This window comes from Callithrix jacchus, chromosome 6 (assembly GCF_049354715.1).
Source record: "Callithrix jacchus isolate 240 chromosome 6, calJac240_pri, whole genome shotgun sequence".
Classification (NCBI taxonomy): domain Eukaryota; kingdom Metazoa; phylum Chordata; class Mammalia; order Primates; family Cebidae; genus Callithrix; species Callithrix jacchus.
This window is the reverse complement of record NC_133507.1, coordinates 46,815,375-46,834,794: the sequence shown is the minus strand read 5'-3', so window position 1 is coordinate 46,834,794 and position 19,420 is coordinate 46,815,375. Positions and strand designations below refer to the sequence as shown.

The 19,420-nt window shown below is 34.9% G+C and overlaps 1 protein-coding gene across 19 annotated transcripts in view; it reads right to left on the bottom strand.

Annotated features, from left to right (window-relative positions):
• The window catches only part of PDE1A (phosphodiesterase 1A), a 531,703-nt gene that overhangs the window by 79,625 nt on the left and 432,658 nt on the right, over positions 1 to 19,420 (bottom strand). For 17 of the 19 annotated variants that reach the window (XM_054257407.2, XM_078327200.1, XM_078327201.1 and 14 more), the window contains 4 exons: positions 15,245 to 15,427; positions 9,370 to 9,436; positions 6,281 to 6,397; positions 5,293 to 5,433 (listed from right to left, as the gene is read on the bottom strand). In XM_054257407.2, the coding sequence (XP_054113382.1) occupies positions 5,293 to 5,433; positions 6,281 to 6,397; positions 9,370 to 9,436; positions 15,245 to 15,427 (508 nt within the window). Of the gene's footprint in view, positions 1 to 5,292; positions 5,434 to 6,280; positions 6,398 to 9,369; positions 9,437 to 15,244; positions 15,428 to 16,965; positions 18,036 to 19,420 lie in introns of those variants that run through there. The other 2 variants (XM_035304348.3, XM_035304349.3) reach the window with 1 other exon arrangement.

Sequence of the window (19,420 nt, the reverse complement as noted above, 5' to 3'; positions counted from 1 at the left end):
GTGGCAATGAATTGCATAGGTATGAAAGATATGGTCTTATTAATCTTAGCTCCCTTTACATAACCTGTCATGATATTTGGCACATATTAGGAACTTACTATTTGTTTGTTAAATCGCAATTTACTAGTTTTGCATTAGAAAGAAGTAACAGTGGTAAGAGACCATGGAATCAGTCCTGGTTTAAAATCTCTGTTAATCCTCAGGAAAATAAGTTATTTATCCTCTCAGCTACGGTTCTGGTGAAAATGGCAATAGTGATCTTTCCCCTGTGGAGTTTAAGAAGGAGTTTTGAGTAGATGTATGCACTGTGCCTATCATGTCTTGTCATATGGTAAAATAAAGAATGAATGGCATTTTGCTGAACTTACTGTGTTAAATGTATTAATTAAGGTATTAAATCTGGGAAATAATAGCTAACATATCATTAGTGATTGTAATTATGTATAAATGCCTTACAGTTGGATGAATGAAGCAGAAATAATTTTCAGAACCAAAGGCAGTTAATATAATTAGCTGTTCTGTGTTCACAGATGCATTTAATTGTGTGTCATTAAAAGGACGAAAGTGATCTTATGTTGGCTTATATTATAGGCTGAATTGGGATTGAGCCTCCAATGTTCCCAATGAAACTACAGAACTGAACACCATGAAATGAATAGCAATTGAAGTTAAACTAGTTTTGTACCCTAGAAAACCATTGTTTAATTAAAGCAAATGGTTTCTTTAAAAAAATCACTTATTTTCTTTAAATTTTTGGAGGTGTTCAAGTTATATATTTATAAATATAACTGTGGATTTTTTTTAAAAAGTAGGATTCAAGATCTACTAAGCTAATACAGAATATAAAGTGTCAATAGTAAAAGGAAATTATAAAATCAGAGATGGAATTAATTAGTGATTGACTCATAAATATTTAACATTATTATCTTGCTAGCTGTGAAAATTTATTATAAATATATTTCCTGTTTTTATTCTGGTTAATTTCTGCCTCCCATACATAAATAATAATTTCTCCACAAATCCCCCTTTGTTATTTTGCACTATGGCCTAAATCATTAAATTCCGCTACAAACTAGTATAGGAAGAGAGAGACACTGAACTTTAACACTTAATTTAAAAACACATCTACTTTGTATTAGCAAAAGTAGAGTTCTGGACTGATTGTTAGCTCCTTAGCTGCTGATTCATTTTGTACTGGTATCAAAAAGAATTCTAACTCAGAAAACAGGTGCTTAAATTCATAGATTTTATAAATGACTCCTGAGGGTAAGCCAGATAGAATGAGGCTAAATCCTGTCACTCTTCCCAACTATAGCAGTGGTCAATACAAATCCAAGGTTCTTCTGGTTCCTAAGGGGCAGAAATAAAGGGATAAGTCATGAGCAATGCAGACATTGCATTTAATCAGAATTGTAGGTTGCATTTTGTCTGGAGAAGTGCTCAGGTAGGCTTACTCTGGAGTGGGCAGTCATCAACTTATAAGGAGGTATTGACTGCTACTAACAGCAAATATTATGACAGAAACAAAGGAAGGGAATTAACATTAACTGGACACTTTAGTTAGCTGGTCTCATTTAATTCTTATAACCATTTTATAAGGTGGTTATAGATAAATATTTTTATAGCTATGATGCAGATAATAAAATTGAATCCTAGAGAACTGGATCAACATTTCAAAGATCACGTATCTATCTAGCGGAAGAGCAGGAATGCAAACCCAAATCTGTCTGATTTCAAAGTTTCTATTTCCTCCACAGATCACAATAGCATTTATCACATAAAGAAGGCAATATGTTGAACACCTTCCTCTAAAGTTTCAAAAGAAGAATTTCTAGCTAATTTTACTATATGAATGGGTAGAAGCAAATAGAGTTTTGATTTAGGACTTATAATGCATTTTTCATATCTGAATTACCCAGGATGTGTGTGTATTTGCCTGTGAGACAGAAAAACTCTCTATTTGTGTTACACATAAAGGGGGGAGAATTTAAAGTCAGAAAAACAAATTTACTTCTTAATTTTTTATGTATCTAAAAACACATAATTAACAACTCTTTTAGCCAGAATTTATGAGGTTGGGCACTATTTTTCTCTATCCCTTTGAATAAGCTAAAGTAGTTTGTTGTAAGTTACCAGTATAGAAAATTGGCATATACAATTAATTAATTAAGGTATGTTAATAGCTATTACGTTTTAGGTACTAGGTTAGGTGCTTTACAAATATGATTTTATTTACTTTTCGTTGCCATTCTATAAGGTGACTGACATTATTAACTGCATTTTAGTGACAAGGGAAGCAACAGAGAGCCAGTGAATTAGAAAGTGGTGGGGCGGGGGAGGACTCAAGATGGCACTGTGAGAACAACCCAGGATTGGAGCTATCGTTGAATCCGCCATTGTGGAAGACAGTGTGGTGATTCCTCAAGGCCTTAGAAATAGAAATTCCATTTGACCCAGCAATCCCATTACTGGGTATTTATCCAAAAGACTATAAATCGTTCTACTATAAGGACACATGTACACGAATGTTCATTGCAGCACTGTTTACAATAGCAAAGACCTGGAATCAACCCAAATGCCCATTGATAATAGACTGGATTGGAAAAATGTGGCACATATACACCATGGAATATTATGCAGCAATCAGAAATGATGAGTTTGTGTCGTTTGTAGGGACATGGATGAATCTGAAGAACGTCATCCTCAGCAAACTGACACAAGAACAGAAAATGAAACACCGCATATTCTCACTCATAGGTGGGTGATGAAAAATGAGAACACATGGACACAGAAAGGGGAGTACTAAACAGTGGGGTCTCTTGGGGGGAAAAGGGGAGGGCCAGTGGGAGGGGGAGGTGGGGAGGGATAGCCTGGGGAGAAATGCCAAATGTGGGTGAAGGGGAGAAGGAAAGAAAAGCACACTGCCATGTGTGTTCCTACGCAACTGTCTTGCATGCTCTGCTCATGTACCCCAAAACCTAAAATCCAATAAAAAATTAAAAAAAAAAAAAAAAAAGAAAGTGGTGGGGCATGTTTTCAAACCTATGTCTGACTGCTCTCTGAGTCCCTACTCTCTTTCCTCTTCCGAATAGTATCATATGGGAGCCGTTTATAAGAAGAGAATTTTCACATAATTTGTGGAAAGACATAGTGCTAAATGTTCCGTAGTTTGATCAGAGAGAGATATGGTCATTCCAAAGTATGGAAGACTGTTTCTGGGTATAGTCAGTGCACTGGAAATTCCAAAGGAACTAGATTTAAAGTCATCTCTCTTCCTTCTACTCTTAGTATTAGAGAGAACACAGTGCCAGGATGCAATGTTTTCTGGACAAGGCCCTTGGATAATTTCATATTCAAAAAGACATTTGAAGGTGGCTTGACAGCACTTTATAAAGCATTTGCTCTTTAGCAAATGGACTGAGTTACTGTGCTTCACTGTCACCATGGCCAGGACTACAAATGAATCAAGTGACAAAGGAGAGAGAGAGGGAGCCAAGAAGGTGTATGAGCATCAACTCTCCTTTGCATTGTCTACTCCCAGACTTGAGGGCGTCCCTTATGACATTAACAAACAGAAAGACAATGGCTTCATTGCAATCCCTTTCAGGCAGCAGTCCTTAAAACATCTTGCAGATGACAAGACGCATTAGTCTCCTGACAGTACTGGGCTGCTACTGGAGTGCTTCATAAATGTCACACTGATAGGGCCATCCTGAAATAGCAGGTCATCAACTAAAACACTAAAGTAGATGACCCAGTCTTCTTTATAACAAATCTGAGGGGTAAGAAAGAACTAAAGAGTTTTTGTTAATGAAAACTTTTATAATCCTTTTTTGTTTCAGAGAACCAACACATTTGTATGCATGAAATTTGTCAACTATCACCACTTTTTAATGTACACAAAACTTGTTAAAATAACTTTCCAAAAACTGTCAAGCTGAAAGTACAACCTAGTTTTGACAAAATAGTTAAAAACATTCGTAAATTCATTTTGTCTTTCCTTTCTCTGTCGATGGTAAAATTTCTCATTATTTTCTTTAGTTCAAATGTATTTTCTTGATTCTGGACAACACTAAAGGTCTACCACCAGACTATTTTTGTAACAGCCAAATTAATGGATAAGTAAAGAGCCAAGTGACACATTTTTGCTAAAGGATGAATAAAATTAGAAAGTTACATTTATATTTGGTAAGTCATGGCTGTCTCAGAAAGTGACTGTGATCTTTGCTAACAACTTAAATTTTCTAGGAGTCATGCCAGGCTGGGCCAAATTCCACAGTCTTACAGGGAAGTTGGAATGGCTTCTTTGGTCCTGCAACAGTCTATTTTATAAGTCTGAGGGTAAAGCCACATTGTGGATTTGATTTTCTCTATTTACCCAGTAATATGACACCTGCATCTCTTCAATGTCACCTTTATACCAGATGTCCTGAAGCTAATATAGGAGACTTTTATTTGGCTCCCTTTACACTTGTAGCAAGTGTAAAAAAAAATGTACTCAAGCAGAAACGTATTTTAAAATGATGAAATTCTGGTTACCTCCTAAGCTGAAAAGGCATTTTTTCACTGCACTTCACGATTAAAGCAGATGCTAAGATTTAGAAATCTCACACAGCCTGCTCCTTTTTGAACCCAGCTCAATTTGGCGCCTTCACAGGAAGGTCAGCTCCTCACATTTTACCTTCTGGGAATCCTCCTGAGTTCTAAGACATTAAAAAAATTCCCAACTCTCTGAGTTCCTGTCATACACTCACTGTTATTTCAGGCTTTGGATTGCTGAATCATGTAGTCACCCATTCACTGATTCATCAATTGCAAAGAAGAGGAAGGAAGATTTGGAAAAATTCACATGAATAATTTCCCCAAATCCATATTAGAATTTGACTGATTAGTAATACAAGTAAGAGAGCAAAAGCGACTAAGGTCAGGTTAGGAGCACATGATGAGTGAGAGAAGAGTGCTGTAAGTTTTATTCTAAAGACTTTCTCTAGCACACTTTTTTTGGTTGATCCCTATGGAAAAAAAGAATTTACAAACAAAAATGTTCTGTAGTCCAAGTTTTGGAAAACATGTATGTTTATTTGCCTCTGGTTATGTTTTTTGCACTGACTTAAAATATTTTTTGAAAAATGTATATTATAACTCATTAAACTTCAAAAATCCAAGTGACTGTTATTTATAATACTTCTTACTAATAATATGTCTATGGGCATTAAGAAGACAATAGGAACTTACAGGAATGGAAGTTAATGCTTCCAAACTAACCAACTCCAGTTACAAAGACTTTCTTACCATGATACCTGTATGAAGCATTATGTAATGCACAGTTTGAGTGACATCAGCTGCATGAATCAAATTGTGATATGGATTTTTGTACTTGCTGTAACCAACTTCTAAAGCTTCTGCAAAGGCAATTAGGCGAGACACAGGAATCTGTGGAAAGTAATAATTACAATTATATTTTGACAAAAAAGTCGTACTAAATCAACTTGAGCACAGTTTGTCATGGAACATATTAGTGAGTCAGATATGGACAGTAGCTTCTTTATGTCAAATGTAGATTGTTCTGAAAAACCACTTCATAAATATGTTAGCTTTCGATCCCAGAAAGACTATAACCCCCAAGTATTTAACTAGGACAGATGAAGTAATAGCCTTACTCACACTATAGCCTTGAAATTTTAATATCTTCCAGAGAGTAGGAAGACCAGTTCTTAAAAGGATAAACATTTCCACTTACAATTAGTAGCGTCTAGTTCTTCTATCTTAATACAAAGAGGTTAAAATAGATAACTTCCCCATACTTTATAGCTCTAACATTGTGATGATTCTACAGGAAATGAAGAAAGTAATAAGCTACAGACTGCTCAGTAGTCTGTAACAAATCTATTGCTTGGATGGATCTAAATGAAGTTAATTAAAAGCCCCTTCATTCTAATTTAAGAAAAGCTGGCAATAAAGGTTCATTCTGTTTTAGGAACACTAGAGATTGTCATAGTTCTTTAAGACATAGCTGCCAATCCCTATGTGAGTGTTTTGTAAATAAGTCAGGGGATGTTGGCATCTTGCTGGAATGAATCTACAGTGGCCTCACGATCTCTGGGTGGATATATAGATGTGTCAGATAGTTCTATCATGTGGTGACCTCATCCCTGTAATTCTGAGACCGGCTAACTAAAACATCCTAAAATGAATTGCTTAATACTCAATGTTCTGCATTTTCATTCTTATTCAAATAACCAATCCTAAGAGCATTTCACTTTTGTTCCCTGTTTCTGACCTTGAAATGGTTGATAAGATCATATCTGGTAAACAGTTCATAAATCATAAACTTCAGACTATGCTCTCCACTTGCTTCATTTAGGGCAAATACATCAAAAGACCATTTATCAACATCCTGTGGAAAAAATAATAAACATTTTAGGTGCCAATATCATACTGTTGCTTTTTATGAGAATTTATTCAAATGATAAGCCATTGTACATTTAGCAGATTGTCTTTCAATTTAGCATGTCAAACTACACTTTGACCAAAGTTTCATGGAACAGCACCACTTAGTATCCATGGGTCCACAAAAGTGAGGCCCTAATGCTTAATAAAGCACCAAAACCTTTTCTTTAATCCCAAGGTTACTAAACTGATTTAATACATTTGATAACACCATAATACTGCCCTTATCTTTAATCTTTCTCCAACTTCCTGCCATAAATCATTTCCCCAGAGTGGGCCTCAATTTAGGATAGAATTGCTAGCTACACAGGTGATGTCAATTGGGAAACAGAAGAAATAATCTGTTTCTCTTTCTTGCTCATGTGCTACATTGCTTGAAATTTCAACACAAGAGTTTGCAATTCGGCATAAAGTTTTGATACTCATGTCCTGTTTTAAGATGTAAATACCATAGGGCAGTAGAGTATATACTATCTTTAATTATTAAAAGGTATTTTTATTTTACACTACTTTTCACCTTATCTTTGGCTGACTTACCAACAATTTGCTTGAGGGACAGGTGGTGAGAAATAGGAAGTGGGCCTTTTAATTGAGGAATAGGATAGTAATACTTGCATTTCATGCAATTCCCAAGGTAAATAAGCAGGCTAATAGGGAAACTGGAAAGTACCCCCCAACAGTAAGAAAGGGCAGTGAGTAGAGACATAAACCGTAGCTACCTCATGATTTTGCTTTAGAAATCTAAAGAAGCACTATAGTCCATTCCAACGGTTATCAGAAACTGCTAGCAAGAAGGCCTACTGTTTATAAACATATAGTAGGTTTAGTATTGAACAGTAAGTGGGCAACCATAAAGCTATGCATTAATTTGTATTCGAGTAGGCATGTTTCAAATTTTATTCATTTAACACATTTTTATGGAGGCCAACTCTATGTGCTATAATATGCTAAGACTAAACTAAAAATCTGATAAAAAGTATTCAGTCTTTTAAAAAAAATGCTTCCTTCAAAAAAGAATAGTGAGAGCTTCAAATGCTATTTTTAATCACTTGAAAACAAACACTAATGAAATAGTTTCTGGTTTGCTTGTATGTCATTATTAAATTCCTCGCATTTGGCCCTTATTTGATCCCCAAATGCTTGCTTTATCTCTTTATACATTAAAAGTTATTATAAGGTCTGCTAGAAGGCATTTTACATCAGTAAATCTCAAAGGAGGCCAACAAATCTTTTATCAAACTCCAAAGCTAACAAACGAGAGTTAGTCCAGACTCTTAGAAGGCTGCTATTTATATTTACAGTTCCAACTTGGGGGTTCCCAATGGGTAAAAGGTTAATTCTTTATTTCTTGAGAATTTTTTATAAACACTGATGATTTACATTTGTAAACTTCTGCAGATGCTTGGCTTTTATGCCATCAGATTGAGAACAAACAAGACAAGGAGGCTTCCCAGAAAATAAGAATTATTTAACTGAACATTCTTTACTTGGTGATATTCCCTCTCTCAACCTGTTAGTTTATATCTTTTTACTATATGACATTTTAGAAAAAAATACTACATTCTCTCATACTAAGATATTTTGTTAGTTGGTTTTTAAGCAAATATTCTCAAAATTAATAAAAATGAGTAATTTTCTTGCTCATTGTTAAGGAAATAATAGAGAAGGCAAAATTGCTCAAGAACCAAGGAATGATTAATATCCTTTAATGCAGCAGTCCTCAACATTTTGGCACCAGGGACTAGTTGTGTGGAAGCAAATTTTTCCACAGACTGAGTTGGGGTAGGATGTTTTTGGGATGAAATTATTCCACCTCATAAGGAGCGCACCACCCTCGCACGCATAGTTCACAATAGGGTTTGCGCTCCCAAGAGCATCTAATGTCCCCTCTGATCTGAGAGGAGGCAGAGAAACCCAAATATAAAAAGGCACCCAAGAAAAATGAACTACCTTTTACAATTAATGAGATTAAAATCTAATATGCAACAGAGAAAAAACAAATGCAAAGATGCTTAAAGGAAAATTTTTAGAAACACAAATTTAAAATTAAAAAAGAAGCACAATAAGTCAGAAATAAATCAGCACAAGATCTGCCACTGACAACATCCTTTAAATTCTTGGTTAATGCAGAAAAACCACCATGAAGACATTTTAGAAGACAACATTAAATTCCCTTAACCAAATTAGGTGAGAGAAAGCAACAAGGAATTTAGAAGGAGAGGCCTACAAAATGCCTCTATAGATATAACATTTAGAAAGAATGAACATAAACACCACACACAAACACACACACATAATGGGGAGAAGTATGTGAGCCAACAATTTTACCCACTTCGGAGTTTCAACTCTAATAATTTCTAACATATGTAGCACTGCAGTTGGGCCTTAGAATAGTGTAACCCCAGGAGAAGCCAAAGACGAGAGAGAGAAGTTTTTTCTTTCTTTCTTAATTTTAGCTTACATTTTTGTATTTTTTCAGATCTACAATCCTGAAGAATTTCATTCTATATGTTTTGTCACTTAAATATAACTGACTAAAACATCTTTTCATAACATGCATTTAACTCTTCCATAATATATTCATAACAAAATATGTACATTCTGACAAGTATAGTACCATCTCAAAATGAATTCGAGATCCAGAGAAATAAAATTAAGAAAAACAATCACACATGTTGTGCATACAAACATGTATATATATGTGTTGATGTCATTTGTGTAAATCAGTTATCATTTAAGTCTATGATGAGTCATGATTTGGAACACAGTTCATTTTTTAAATTGTTAGAATATGCTGAATGTTTTAACATTCTAAGATGTAGGCTGCAGTAAAGACCTATTCTCATTTTCTCCTAGCCTTTTTAAGAAGATTTTTTTAAATGATTATTTTATAAATAAAAATAATTGAAATTATTTCACCTTTAATGTTACCATGACAGCTGCTGGATATGCCAAACCAACCATATGATATGTTTTTCGGTACATCCTAAAAAAGACAAAATGTATACATAAAATTCAAAGTTTACAACTACTTCTTAAATTTAAGGGAAAAAAATACTCTTGATATGTTCGCCTCTTATCATTAATTACAGACTCCCTTTGTGTCAACAATGATAACTGTGGTCACCTTTTACTAATCATCTACAATGTGGCAATGTAATATATTTTCTACTCACAATCACCCTGTAAAGTTAATGTGACTTTAGTTTCCAAGCAAAGATGCCCTTCCCTGAACTTTATCGTATTAAACGATACACTGCACTTTGCATATGCAACAAATTTCTAACATGCTACCATATCTCTGACAGCAGAATATACTTGTTTTGTGACCATTTATATGGCAAAATGGTTAGTCTGGAAGCTAAATGTCATTAAAATATTTCTTTTATATTTTTAAATTAAAATTACAGAGGGGAATATGTAGTGTCATCAGAATTTATACAGCTCCCTTCTTTTATTTAATGATATTGTGGATCATCAGAATTTATACAGCTCCCTTCTTTTATTTAATGATATTGTGGAAATCATATTGGCAAAAATTGTTCCAATTGTCATTCAATATTATTTAAGAAAGATTATTCTGAAAGAAAACAAGTTTATCTTAATTTCCATAATAGTATCAAAAACAAAGGTGGTTTTTCTTTGTTTGTTTTTTTTGTTGTTTTGAGACAGAGTCTCGCTCTGTCACCCAGGCTGGAGTGCAGTGGTGTGATTTCAGCTCACTACAAACTGCCTCCCGAGTTCAGGCCATTCTCCTGCCTCAGCCTCCTGAGTAGCTGGGATTACAGAAGTGTGTCACCATGCCCAGCTAACTTTTGTATTTTTAGTAGAGACAGGATTTCACCATGTTAGTCAGGCTGGTCTCAAATTCTGACTTTGTGATCTGCCCGCCTTGGCCTCTCAAAGTGCTGGTATTACAGGTGTGAACCACTGCGTCCAGCCAACAAAAGTGTTTTTATTAATAGGTAATTTGAATTTTTCCATCTTCTGCTGGGCAGCCCAAATGACATAAACCAAATATAAGAACCCCCTCCACGTGAGAAACAAATCAATATGATAGCCTAGCGTGTGAAATAGCTCTAGTGCTTCTATTCAGGACTCTGAAAGAAACATGTTTCCTCCACCAAGGCCTGGGAAAAAAGAATTCAATTGATTATTAATCATATCCCTTAATTTTTATACCAGGTTAGTCCACAACAAGCTGCATCCCCAGCCTATATGGCTTTAAATTCTCCCTACAAAAGGCCTCGACAACACCATAAGTTAATTAAGTATCATGATAAATATGGTCAATGTAAGAATGGTCACATGGACAATATTCTTCATCTTTTATAAAACCACTATAGAAGATACTAAATTTTTTGATTCACTGTTCCTTATGTTAAAAATGCATGGGACATATTACTCCCTATGTAAAAGCTCATTTGTTAAAGATAATCAAAGCTAAGCGATTCATTATGCTTTCCTTTTAAGTCTTGACTAGTTCGAAGCTCAGAATGAAAATATTGTTTTTATTACCTTTCTAGCCTAGGCTTTCTTAATGAAATGTCTGTCCATTTTATTCTAGAGACCTTAAGCACAAAGATTTCATGCTTTCACTTTATGTTTATTTTAAGCAATTATAAATTATTTTTGGATGTGGGTGATCAGGTAGAATAAGAAATAATCCCACATCTCTATTGAAAGATTTTAGAACAGTTATAGCCAAAAATACTTATTAATTACTCAATTGATATAGGTATAATTATTCTAATCTTGCAAAGCAAGGAACTACTAATCCTACTATATAAGATATAAAATAATTACTATCAACAATGATACTTAGGTGTTTTTTTTTTTTTGGAAACAGTCTTTTCCACCTGTTTCTAGTCATTATTATTAATACTAAAAAAATGGAAGTGCAGGGAAAATGGAAGGATGATAAACAGGGAAAAGGGCTAATATAAAAATCATTCAGGAATAAATTTTAAAATGTTAATTAACATTATCTTGGCTTGACTTCATGGCACAGAAAGGCAAAGAGAGCACACGCTTTGAATCACATGTTAGCCACTCACTGCTGTGTGACCTTTGGAAACTATTTAATATCCCTCATTTGTAAAATGAGAATAATTATAAGCTTTTTGTGAAGAGTAACTTATTCTTAATATAAGAAAGCCATATTTTAATTATTATTGTAACTATTACAATAGTGGGACCTCTGATGCTACTGAGTTTCTTAAACTTGGGATAGATAGAGAAATGAATAGCAATGTACTTTCTCATTACATGGAATGTAAAGGAAGACAAAGAAAATTACCTTTCCAAAAAGATAGCAAAACTTTCCCATTTTCTAATTCTATAATCAGGAATAGAATTCAAGGATGGAAAATTAGAAACAGAAAACTAAGACGGAAAATTAAGATGACCCATCCTTGAATTAGAATAAGCATCAGAGATACTTTAATGCAGTTGCCTCACACTTTAGTAAACGAGTGATATATTACAAGTTTCTGAAAAAGGATAGTGAATTTCCTAAGCTCTTAGAGGCAGTCAAAGTCCAGCTGGAAATGTAGTGGATTATTTTTGGAAGTTTCTAAAATAATCACAAAATACAATTTAAAAACTCATAAAAAATAATATTTGAAGTCCAGGCACAATGGCTCACAGCTGTAATCCCAGCACTTTGGGAGGCCGAGGTGGGTGGCTCACCTGAGGTCATGAGTTTGAGACCAGTTTGGCCAACACGGTGAAACCTCCTCTCTACTAAAAATACAAAAAAAAATTTAGGCAAATGTAGTGGCATGCGCCTGTAATTCCTGCAGGAGAATCTCTTGAACTCGGGAAGTAGAGGTTGCAGTGAGCTGAGATTGCACCACTGCACTCCAGCCTGGGTGACTCCATAAAAAAAGAAAAAAGAAAAAAAGAAAACAAATAAACAAACCAAACACTATTTTATACCAGGCACTCTGTGAGGCAACAGACTTATTTAGTGGAAGGTAAGGAAACTATTGTTGCTGTTTCACAGGGCTTATTCCAGTGGTGAAGAGAAATTTTAAAAATAAGAGACAATATATGATTACAAATAGGGATAAGGGCTAGGAGGTAAACCACTGGCTGGGGCAGCAATAGTGAGGAACAGCATAGAGTGGTCCAGGAAGACCTCTGGAATGGTAATAGGGCCAGCCTGCCATGTCGAAGGGTGGGGAGAACCACTTCTGACAGAGAAAACAACAGGATGAATGGCTCCAAAGCAGGAACAGTTTTAGAAATGTTCTTGAAATTGAAATCAGGCTGGTATACATGTTCAGTCAAGGATGAAGGTTGTAGTAGATGAGGCTAGAAAGTAAAAATGGACCTAACCAGGCTCAAGTGAATTGGGAAACTCTGTGATGGTTTGAAGCATAAACGTGACAGAAATTAATTTATATTCTAAAAACATCACTGTGGAATGACTTGGTTGGGGTGGGCAAGTGAGGAGGAAAGGAGCCCAGTTAGAAAGCTGCTGTCATTTTTCTGACAGCAGATAGTGGAGTCTTAGATTGTGGTTGCAGGAGTGGAGATGAGGAAGTAACTGGATTCAGAATGCATTTGGGTAAGTCGTTGCCAGGACTTGCCAGTGTATTGAATCTTGGGAGAGTGTTTGAAGGAAGAAGCAACAAGACTTCAAGCAGACTTTCAGTGGTCAGGACTGAAGATGACTACTTTTGAAACTTTACAATAAACTTGTCCCACTATTTTTATGCACCTGCTAGTGAGGATTCAACAGTGATAAAAAACACTATTTTCATATGTTCTTAGCACATTGATTTCTTAAAGACTGCTTACTAATTTAGTTACCTTAAGTACAACTTGATACTTTCATAAGCTACTAAATAAAATGTGTTTTATGTAATATATGAAACAATTGAAATTTAGCATATTCATATATTTTATATATTATAGCCTTCTCTTGAATGGAAATGGAAATTCAGCTGCTCTTCCACAGTTTACATTTTTTCCCAGTTTGCCAAGTTCTGCAATTTTTTTTTAAACAAAAAGGCAAAATATACATTCCTTTGACAAATCAAACATACTCTCACGTTTTATCTGTGATTCTCTCACAGATTTTCTGATATACTATTTAGTTTTTTTTAATTTGATGCTAGAGAAAAGTCATCTTTAAATTGCGTAGTATATTTAACCATCTAAGTTGTATAATATATTTCATGCCATGCATTCTCTTTTACATTTACAGATATTCATCTAGTTGTGCATTTTTTAGTGAGTTTCTTAATCCTGGGTTCTAATTTGATTGCACTGTGGTCTGAGAAACTGTTAGAATTTCTGTTCTTTTGCATTTGCTGAGGAGTATTTTACTCCAAAATTATATGGTCAATTTTAGCATAAGTGTGATGTGGTGCTGAGAAGAATGTATATTCTGTGGTTTTGGGGTAGAGAGTTCTGTGGATGTCTGTTAGGTCCTCTTGGTCCAGATCTGAGTTCAAGTCCTGGATATCATTGTTAATTTTCTGTCTCATTGATCTGTCTAGTATTGACAGTGGGGTGTTAAAGTCTCCCACTATTATTGTGTGGGAGTCTAAGTCTCTTTGCAGGTCATTAAGAAGTTGCTTTATGTATCTGGGCGCTCCTGTGTTGGGTGTGTATGTATTTAGGATAGTTAGCTTTTCTTGTTGCATTAAGCCCATTACCATTATGTAACGTGCTTCTTTGTCTCTTTTGATCTTTGTTGGTTTAAAGTGTGTTTTATCAGAGACTAGATTGCAACCCCTGCTTTTTGTTGTTGTTGTTGTTCTCCATTTGCTTGGTAAATTTCCCTCCATCCCTTTATTTTGAAATTCAGATGTGCTTTGCATTGTCCCTTTAGCAGAAAAAAATTAAAGTTTGTAATGTTTATTAAAGGTAATGCCTAGAGATATCAGAAGATGAGAAAAAATGTATTTTCTCTAAAATTTAATTTTAAGCATATTGGCAAAAACGTTTCTCTGTTCCTCAACTTTATTAGTTTCTAAAATATTCAAATAATCTTTCTACATATAATTTCATATAATTCTTTTTTAATCTAAGGGATTTCAGACAACTACTTTTCAATTTTGCCAAATATAAAATGTTTATTTTGGTTCTTTTTGTAGTTTCAGTTCTAGGAAACATCTTGTTTCCTCAGTGGAAAAACAAGCTGTATTCTTAAGGGTTGAAAGAATGTAAAATTGGGTCATATTAACAGGTGTTTCACATTGGAAACACTGATGATGTAACTAGGCATTTCTAGGGGCCATCAAATATCCCTTGACATATTCAGTGACAGAAATGTTGGGAAAAAAAACTTATCAAAAGTGATCATGAGAGAGATTTCCTCCTATTATGGAAAGATAGGAAGAGAATGCTCTTCTGTCTTTAGGGCAGAGAAAAGCCTGAGCGATTCTGAGAAGTGGATTGCTACCCAGTGTAGAGTGTATTTAATGAAATGTTTCATTTTATTCAGGTAAAATTAGTTGTGTAACATATACATGTGTCAGAATTATTTTTAAACAATTGTTCACAAAGGTTCATTTGAGGAGAAAGGCCATTCAAAAGTTTTTGCTTTCACTCTTCATGTCAACTTAAAATAAATAAAAAGAATGCATCCAGCACTAGGTGTTTTTGTTATAGGTAAGGTAAGTTCATGATAAAGTCTCAAATTTGTTCATTCTAGTTGTAATTATGATTGCAGTTTTCCTCAATAAGTGAAATACAGACTGCTCATACCTTTGCTAAAATGTGCATATCTACTGCCTTTCAAATATTACTGTCTTGGAATAACAACAATTTCACTTACCTTTCCACAAAAATTCCAGCTTGAACAGCATGCACAATGCTCCGAAATTTGGGTTTTTCCTCAGGTTTCTTTTTTGTCACCCCCATTTTCCGTGTAAAGGTAGATGCCAACCAGTACCGAACTTCATATGGTACTGAGTCAGTCTGAATGTCACTGAGCTCATCTTCAGTATCCAGAAGTCTTCTACAAAAATTTATACAGATTACACATATTTAAAAAGTGAAGAAAAATGGGTAACAAGAAAGCAAGTATTGCAATGGGATGTAAAATATAGCAAATCACTCTGATTATTCCTTAAGATGTACTCTCTAAAGAAAGAAAAAAAAATTCATTAACATTGGGAAAGCTCTTAATTTCTCAAATTGATCATACAAAGGCAACAACTAATAGATTTGACCATTTGCAGTTTCCCCAACATTTCAGTGCAATTATACACCAGTCTAGAAGTACCTACTGTAAATATCTTTAGTGTGCTATTCTAATAATGAAAACACTAAGGAAAGATAGGTAAGAGAATTCATAAACAGATGTCTGCTGTTAAAGGAAGCAACTGAAATGGAAAGAAAAAGGAGGGATTGAATTTGTAATAGCTGTCATATTTAATAATCTTGTGTATACCTTACATGTAGTACATGCTATTTGAATAAGGCTTTGCAATTTATAAAAGGCCATTCGTAGGTGCAATTTCATTGGATAAATACCTCTGAATTTCAGGAAAACAAAAACTTAAGTGTTCTAAAAGATCCATTTTATCAATATCAGGGATTATAAAAGGAAAAAGGAAATGAAAACACATGAAAAGAGATTACGTTTAAAGCTCATTTCAGGTGACCAAACAGTCTAAAGAAAAGCGACACCTTCAGTGGGATGGAGAGCGCATGGGTTTACAACTCCTGGCCAAGGAAATCAACTCAGTGAGTGAGGCAGTGAACAGGAACTGAAACCACGACCATGCTCCTGTATAAGCTCCAGGTAGATAATGTTGACTGGACCGCTGAGCAACAACAGCTGCCATAAAAGAGGAAACTAAGGAAACATCATTGTTTTAAGGCTGGTCAGCTTCAGCTGTCAAGAACTTCCTGAAGTTCTGAACTGGCAACATCCCAGAGATTCCCCACCAAATACAGAAACAACTTGCAGAACAGTTGAGCTCTGCCTCCTGGAAGAATACAGGCCAGCTCTGCCTGTAATTTGACTCTGTTCTTTCCTTATCTGTGCACCAACCCAAAAACTCGTTTGGCACATGTTAGCTTTAACCTTTGGATTTCATCTGCTTTCAAAAATCTCTTTGCACAGACCTAGGCTTAAGGATTATGAGCAGATGTTGGAAGGTGGCCAGAGATGGCTGTACGTACATGCTAATGCCTTGGACACAAGGCACGGGCCATCTCAAGAAGCAGGGACAAAACAAATGACAAAAAACAAGATATCTCCACAAAGATCTCAACCTGACCAAAGAGAGGCCCAAAAAGTAATATGCAGAAGAGCAATTCTTCGTGTTCCTTTAAATCATCTCCCATATGTGCTGCTGCTGTTTTCTATAAATTTGCTGAAGAGTCATTTGCTAATATTTCTTTTCCATGATATTAAACAAGCATGAATGCATTTATAAGATGCCTTATGAAAAAAATAAACATAAGTGCTGGAATCACAAAGATACACATATACATATAAAGATTAAAAATATTTACAGTTGGATGTTAATACTGATTGATACTTACCTTATAAGATTTTTAACTTCCTTTCTGTACATGTTGATGATTTTGATTTACCCCTAAAACACTGAACTTGAAAATTAAAGTAAAATTGTTGTTTCCCTTTTTGCCCACTTGAATTTAGATTCCTTAGCCCATTTCAACAACTCACTACTCTACATGGCTCAAATACAACCACAGGGTAGGTAGGACAGGTGGAATAGGAATCACTGTGGTGTAATATTGTGATGTCACTATGTTCCATGCATTCCACTGCAGCCTAGTTTTGTCAACTAATCTCCTTAGAATGAAAGAAACCTGGCTGTGGGTGCCAATTTCTCCACTGTCAATTTCCTGTTGATGGCTTTAAGGCTATATGTTCTATACTCATAAATGATGCAAGAGAGATCATCAAAGAAGACAAAACCAGCATACGGAAGTGATATTCCACACAGTGGAGTGGTACTTAGGAGGCCGGCAATCCTTAGTCATGATACATGAGGTTACTCCCTGAGAAGAAAGTGCATATAATTTTAGAGAGAAAGAATGATATGGATTAATTAGGGATATACAAATAAAGAAAAAAGTGCGTTAAGGGAAGAGTGTGGAGTGTGGTGTTGTATAAGTTGAAAAGGGAATCTTGCAAAAGCAACAACTGTCTCTATAAGGTTTAATTTTATGTGTTGACATAGGTAGGTTATGGTGGCCAGTAGTTTGGTCAAACACCAATGTAAATGTTGCTTTGAAAGTATTTTTTAGATGTGATTAACACTTAAATAAATAGACTTTGAGTAAAGCAGATTATCCTTTAAATTATGGATAAGCTTCATCTAACCAGTTGAAAACCTTAAGAAAAAAGAAAAAGTTCCCCAAAGAGAAAGAAATTCAGCTTTCAGACTGTCTTTGAAATCAAGTGTGCAACACTGACTCCTGCCAGGGTTTCCAGCCTGCCAGTTCAGTTTGCCTTGCAAATTTCAGACTTGCCAGCACCAATATCACATGAGCCCCTCCCTAGAATCTCTCTCTCTCTCTCTCTCTCTCTCTCTCTCTCTCTCTCTCTCTCTCTCTCTCTCTCTCTCTCTCTCTCCTCTCTCTCCTCTCTCGTGTGTGTGTTGTTGTGTACCTGTTGGTTTGGATAAGAAATAATCTTTCCATCATTAATGAACACTGTGTGATAACTACCAGTGTAGGTTATAAACAAAATAGAAGATAAAGACTCAGTTCTTCATTAATATTCACTTAATAGAATGTAACAGTCCTATTTCTTGTGTAAAAATCCTATTTGCAATGGATGAAAATGCCTTTTTAGCAATTACATATCTAAACACAATACTGTTTAAACATTACAGAATTATTGTCAACTTAAATGAAGTGATTAAAAATTGAAAAAATTAGAATGGTTACCTCTCAGGTAGAATTTATATTTTAAAAGAAAGAGACTAAAAATAAAATAATGTAATATAAGGTTAATTATGAGAGGAAACACCACTTTAGATCAGATGCTAAGAGAGTTAAGACCTGAAGAATGAGAAAGAATTAGATATAGGAAAGTCTGGGGGAAGTCTGTTCTATCTATTCCAGACAGAAAGAAAGGCAAGCACAAAGGCCCAAGGCAGCATCAGTATGGGTGTGTTTGAGGGAACAGGAAGGAGGCCAAATTTGGTGGAGTATACTGAATGAGAGAGAGAGTGACTCAAGTTGAGAGACAAACAGAGCTATAAGTCAGCTAATACCAGGCCTGGGAAGGATTCTGTCATATTTGCAATGGCAAGTCATTGTATTGTTTTAAGCAGAATGTGATACGATTTATGTGTCTAAAATACTAGTGTGCATGCTATGGGAGGAATAGAAAAAGTTGTAAGAATGGTGTTTTGAATTTAGTTAAGAGGCTACCATTAAATGAGCACAATTGCAAAAATGGTCTTTGATTTTGGAAGTTCACTGCTTTTCAAAGACCCTAATTGGTATTGAGTTGGGCATCATTTTTTCTGTAAACATATGGCTCAAAGTGTTAATGGTGTATTATTAATGTTTTCTCAGATTATACTATTTTTTTCTGTTCCATTTGTTTGCTTCTCTTCTTTGGGGAAATAGATTATGCCTATCAGGGATCTCTTTTTATCTAGTTTTCATATCTATCATTTTTCCACCAAATCTTTTTTGGAAAAATTAATCTCTTAATCTTACACTGTTTTGTTTACCTTTTTCTTTTTTAAAAAAACCTTTAAAGTGTTTTATTTGTAAAACACTATACTGTGTTTTCAGCAATGTCTCTTTTAAGTTCTGTGACTTTAAGCTTGGCTCTCTCTACTGGGTAGCCTAGTTTTCCTTTTCCATTTGCTGACCGACTTGTGTGTGCCCACGTTTCACCTCCTTATATTATCATATTATTTATCTCTTGAAATCTTTTTCTTTGTCTTAATTGTATTATTTTTTTTCCTACAGAATTGATGATTTCATGAAGTTCTTGGGTTCTTAGGAT